At 39.1% G+C, this 6,379-nt stretch overlaps 1 protein-coding gene across 1 annotated transcript in view; it reads right to left on the minus strand.

Moving 5' to 3' along the window:
- Positions 1-6,379, minus strand: part of OSBPL11 (oxysterol binding protein like 11) — a 97,391-nt gene that overhangs the window by 65,619 nt on the left and 25,393 nt on the right. Inside the window, exon 2 of the mRNA XM_004712250.4 lies at positions 2,708-2,776. Within this exon, the coding sequence (XP_004712307.1) occupies positions 2,708-2,776 (69 nt within the window). The remainder of the gene's footprint in view (positions 1-2,707; positions 2,777-6,379) is intronic.

The raw sequence follows: 6,379 nt of genomic DNA on the forward strand, positions 1-6,379 counted from the left end.
AAGTTGTATTTTTCATCATTGTTACATCGCACCCTGACTGGCTCATCTCCTCCCCGAGACCCCTCTGCAAGGGGATCTCCAGTGGCCTATTAATGGGCTTTGGGTCTCCACTCCACACTCTCCCATCATTCCCTATGGTAAGATTTTTTGTTCTGATGATGCCTTATACCTGATCCCTTCGACACCTCGTGGAAGAGGAATTTCTTATCCCCATATTTATACTAAGAAGACCCTTATCGAGGTATACATAAAAAGTAATGCCCAAGATGAATTGGTAAGATGGAAATGGACTGTAGGGAATCCAGCTTGAACACCTGACCCGAGTGCAGGGCTTTTGTTACTTGAGCTTCGTTTTCAGCACATGGACAAATGTAAGGAGGCAAATCATGGGCTACAAAGTCTAGGGCTCTTCAACAAGATCTTAATCTTCCCCTTCTGTTCTCCACTGATCAGTCAATCTACATGTCTCATGATGAGGACTGGGTATCTGTTGTACTGACATGACCACCAGCCAAGTTCAGAGAAAGTAAAGATGCAAGTTTTATTCTGAAGTGAGCCTGAAGCCATTAAGTTAAAAGGCAAAATAATGTAAAAGTGTTTCAAAATCAACTTTCTGTATGTACCTCTCTGATGAAGTAAATTGCTAAAAGGCTTTATGTTCTCAATAACAAAAAGAGATAGGTTGTTCTAATATCCACATTTCCTGGTCCTTCTAAAACTGGCTCTTTCAGAACTGGATGGAGCAAGTCTGCAGTACCCACTTTGTATCCTGGAGATGGAGTTGCCCTGCATCTGCTGACTGCTCACAGAAGCTATGGCCCACGGGCTCTTTTTGGTAACCTCCATCATGCAAAGACACAAATACCTGCCCCTTTTCCCTCCAGTCCCAGTTGCCAAAGACCTGAAATGTCATCTTTGACACACGTTAAATCTAAGAAGCATTGATTTATTGGGGATCGATCTTACATCCTGTGTGAGACTTTCTCAATATTAGGGAATGAAAGTTGTTGAATGTTGGTAGACATGAGCTAATCTTCTTCCCTTTGAAGAATGCAAAGAATAGCACTTAAAAAGGCCATATAAAAAAATTTAAGTAATATTCTGTATAGCATTTGAAGGTACACATGTCCCAAAGTTACATTAAAAAATGGAAAAGGAAAGGACCTTTTTCTTGGCTTGGCTTTTTATAGAAGATGGAAGAACTTTCCCTTTTACCTCAATAGGAATGGTTCTCTTCTAGATTTTCATACCCAGCTTTGCCCCCTCATATAAGAACTTTCCCCTTTTTACTTCAATAGGAATGGTTCTCTTCTAGATTTTCATACCCAGCTCTGCCCTCTCATATAAGAACTTTCCCCTTTTTACCTCAATAGGAATGGTTCTCTTCTAGATTTTCATACCCAGCTCTGCCCTCTCATATAAGAACTTTCCCCTTTTTACCTCAATAGGAATGGTTCTCTTCTAGATTTTCATACCCAGCTTTGCCCTCTCGTATAAAAACTTTCCCCTTTTTTCCTCAATAGGAATGGTTCTCTTCTAAATTTTCATGCCCAGCTTTGCCCTCTCATATGACTTCCATGTTCTTGCAGGACATCTGCATTTGAACTCCTTAATATTAAACCAAAAAGCCAAATCACCTGCTGTTGATTTGATTCTACCTCATGGGAACCCCATGTGCATTGCAGAACAGAACTCTCCTCAGGGTTTTCAGGGCTGGAGTTGCTACAAAGGCAGGTCCCTAGACCTTTCTTCCATGGCACTGCTGGGTGGTTTACACTTCCAACCTTTTGGTTAGCAGTCAAGTAAGTACAACTGTTTGGCATCATCTATTTTTCACAATTATGTCTCATTTTCTAGTTGTATACAGTAGGAAGGCAAATCCAGCTTTTAATTCTATTAGGGCTAAAAGCAGAAGTCTCAGTATTATAATGTGAATTAGGAGTTGTATGATACAATGGACAGAACATAAACTCTGCAGTAAAAACTATCTGGGTTCAAACTCTAGGTTTTTCACTAAATAAATTAATTCAACAACTACCATTTCCATAAAGTATTTGAAATAGTTGACTTTGGGTTTGTTATTTAAATGTCCAAACCCCAAAAGCTGCGAAAATCTGTACAAAATAGGATCATTACCCAAATATTCTCTGCCTCCTAACTTCTAGTCCGTTCCCCTAGGAGCCTAACTAGAGCCTTTGTGGCACCGTGGTTATGCATTGAGCTGCAATCCTCAAGGGCCACAGTTCGAAACCACCAGCCACACCAAGGGAAAAAGATAAGGCTTTCTACTCCCATAAAGAGTTCCAGTCTGGAACACCCACAGGGGCAGTTCTACTCTGTCCTGCGGGTCACTATGAGTTGGCATAAACTCAATGGCAGTGAGTTGGTTTTTTGATGTTTTTAGAAGAACTTTATACTGTGTACGTATAAGATCAAAGCAGGTGAACAGTTAGGTCTGAGCCTATCATAATAACTTCTCAGGCATTTGGAGATAGATGTCAACTTCGCCCTCCCATCTTTTAAGAAGGAAAAAAAAATCCAGGCTTCAGAAAACATGGTCAATAAAAGAGGAACCAACAAAACTATTTTTTTTCAAAACTTCTTTTCAAAATTCCCCAGTATGTTTATCCTGAAGTAATATAAAATCACTAGGCCTCCTTTTATAGTCTCTTTCAAGAGTAATGGGACAAACAACAATCACACTTACCTGTATTGCCACCCAGTGACCAGGTTAGTGTACTTCATTAAATAGCCATACACATTTTCCATATGATCACTGTTCAAAAAAACGCAGAAAGAGTCAAAGTCAGGAATCAAGTATCAAAAGATCCCAAACAATTATATCAATCTGAATGAGGGGGGGTGGAGTGGAGACCCAAAGCCCTTCTATACACAATCGGACATTCCCCCACAGAAGGGTTACAAGGAAGGGACAATTCAACCAGGGTGCTGTATAGCACCAACGAAACACATCTTTCCTCTAGTTCCTGAATGCTCCCCCCACCCCCACTACCATGACCGAGATCTACCTTACAAATCCTGCTAGACTGGAGAGCTCTTGACACATGGAATTAATGACAGATAAAACCCTCAGGAATAGTAGTGGGAGTAGCAATATCATGAGGTGTGGGGATGGTGGGATCAGGGGGAGGGAAGGGGGAAAGGGGGAAAACCATCACAAGGTTGGATATATAGCCCCCCAACCAGGTTAGAAATGTGGGTGAAAGGACACAACAGACTGTGTAACACATGAAATAATATATAATTGATCAAGGATTCATGAGGGGAGAGAAAGGAGAAGGGAGGGGCAAAAAAGAAGAGCTGATACCAAGGGTTCAAGTAGAAAGAAAATGTTTTGAAAATGTTAATGGCAATATAGGATCAAGGGTGCTTAATACAACTGAATGATGAATTGTCATAAGATTTGTAAGAGCCCCCCCGCAATAAAATGCTAAAAAAAAAAAGGGTCAAAATCAGTGTAAATTATATGAAACCTTAAGAAGCTAGTTGTAAAAAAAAAAAAAGAAGAAGCTAGTTGTACAGGTTTGAAAATACTATAGACATAGACATGTTTTCTGTAAATGGCTCAAGCTTTCTTCAGAGGTAAAATTTGTAGGTTAACATGTTAAAAAGCATATAATTCCCCAAATTTCATATCCACTGGACTTTTTAAATAATATTTCTTCAAAAGTGTCAAAATTATGAATAATATTCCAAATAGAAATGTACATAGAAATATATAACTATATGGATATAAAATAAATTATCTAGAAACAAAGATAGTACTTATAACTTATTCAAAACTTCACTAGAGCTTACATTCTGAGCATGCTGTTTGCAGAAGGATATGGATGACAGTGATGACCCAAAATCCATTTGCAGAGTGCCCACATAAAAGTTCTACTAAACTCCTCTGACCATTAACCAGGAATGTAAACAGTGTTGCCCTAAGGCAGAGTGCACTGGAGAGTGGATTACTTCCACCCTCTCCAGACAGCCAGGGAGGGGCAGGCTCCCTCAAAGGCTGGCTTGGCCTGTCCTTGATGGACATCACCTCCCTGGGCGGCATACCTTCATGAGTCATGGTGTGATTATCTTGGTTGGAAAACCTCAAGCCAATCTTGTTAACCCTTCTGTCTAAAATACCGTACATGTTCTCCCACCTGTAACTATGATGTACTGATCTGAGGCCAATCGTGCTTCTGTGACAGTTTCCTTTGCCTTTCCATGTTCTTAGTGCTCTGTATCTCAGCAAACTCTTGGGTGCCATTGTGACCTTGTGGCAATGGTCTCCCTCATCCAGATGATTTATCTTTGTCTTTTCTTTGTCCCATTTAGGACTTAATTAATGTTCTCTTTAAATTATATTTGAGATTAGAATCTCTTTTATAACCTAAAACATCAACCCATAAAAGGCCTAAGACAGCACACAATCTAAACTAAAAATTTCCTCAAAGTATCAAGATAGCTCAGAATTCACTATTTGGGACTTCCCCTTTAAATTAGGTTCTCTACACCAGACCTTCGTTATTATAGAAGTATCATTTCATGGCTATTAGTATGTAATAAAAAGATTATAATTCAATTATAGTGTAATTTCTCTAGTCCTAAGAAAAAGCATGTTTTTACATGTAGCACTTACAGGAAACAAATGCACCAGGGGTTCTTTTGGTTAAAGCTGTATTATGTGCATGTTATTTGTAAAAAATATGGCATTATTCCAATATGTGAATTATGCAAAGACTCTATCCTAAAGACTCAAATATACTATATGTGAGATTAATGAAATTTTAATTTAATAAAGCATAATGTGCTTTCTTTAACTTTGTCCAATCTGTAATTGTGAACCTGTTTGCAGAAAGTTATGCTTTACAGTGGAAGTCCATTTCATTCTGAATCTTGATATAAACGCGGCCTCCACACAAGTTCGTTCTGACTATCTGGGGTAGCTGAAGCAGAATTGACAGTAAAGAATTACAGTCTAAAAACCCACAGAGGCAGTTCTAGTCTACCCTGTCCTACAGGGTGGCTATGAATAAGAAACGCTGAAGAACTAACAAGAAAGGTTAGCAGGGCCAGAAGTCCCTTTTTACCAGCCCAGCCCCCTGCACTGGCACAATCAGGTAAGAAGGAACTCGGCAGCCATTTATGCAAATAGTAACACTTTTAAAATATATTACAGTTCCCAGACCATTGAGTGGAGCTAACTGTGGTGGCATCGTGGGTTACAAGTTGGGCTGCTGACCACAAAATCAGCAGTTCGAACTCAGTAAGCCAGTTACTGTCTTGTATGTTTTTCTGTATAGAGAAGGCGGAATAGGTGGAATTATAAAGAAGCCACTGTTTTAATTGGACCTGTTTGGGGGCACCTATAGGAGAATAACTTTATGACTGAAAGAACTTGCAGCCATCTCTGACTGAAGAGACATGTTTAAATATGCTTTGTTTGGAATAAGCCTAACTGGGACCATAATAGCAATACTTTTTGACTTACCCTCACTGTGCATGTACAGATGTATGCGTATTAAATTATCTAGAAATTAAAATATGCGATTAAAAGCTAAGTATGTTTTTATTATATAAACCAGACATTACCAGGTTACAAAGAACTAACCTAAGAGCATCCTAAACTTTTCAACAACCGACTGCAAGAAACTTTCCTCAGCCCCCCCCCCCCACAGTCAAAAGGAATCACAAGTCGGTGCCTCACTGAGGTGAAGTACCTATGCCATCTGGTGGCTCACACAGGAAGTTTAGTGACTAAGCAGCTTTTATGCATTTTTCCTTTCTCTATCTACCTCCTTAAAATTGAGCTACTATGTAGTTGAATGCCGCTAAGCCTCATGCTGTGCTCCCATTTACAACTGTAGCATTCTTATAGAAGAGTTTTAATATACTTGCAATAAGAATAAAATCTATTTTTTAAAGTGGGAGTAAACATTTCTTAATTACACTACACTACTATCCTTAATTATATCATACTTACTACTTGAACAGAATGGGAATTCCAGAATAGTTCATTATGCTCAGACATAACTTGTACATGGATCAAGAGGCAGTTGTGTGAATAGAACAAGGGCATACTACCTGGGTTAAAACCAGGAAAGGTGTGGGTCAGAGTTGTATCTTCTCACCATACTTGTTCAATCTGTATGCTGAGCAAACCATCAGAGAAGCTGGACTCTATGAAGAAGAATATGCTATCAAGATTGGAGGAAGGCTTATTAACAATCTGCAGTATGCAGATGACACAAACTGGCTTACTGAAAGTGAGGAGGAATTGAAGCATTTGATGACGAAGATCAAGGATTGTAGTCTTTTTTTAAAAATTGTTTTATAGGGGCTCATACAATTCTTATCACAATCCATACATACATCA

The sequence above is a fragment of the Echinops telfairi genome, unplaced genomic scaffold, assembly GCF_000313985.2.
Source record: "Echinops telfairi isolate 266 unplaced genomic scaffold, ASM31398v2 ScPeMD7_17;HRSCAF=63, whole genome shotgun sequence".
NCBI classification, from domain to species: domain Eukaryota; kingdom Metazoa; phylum Chordata; class Mammalia; order Afrosoricida; family Tenrecidae; genus Echinops; species Echinops telfairi.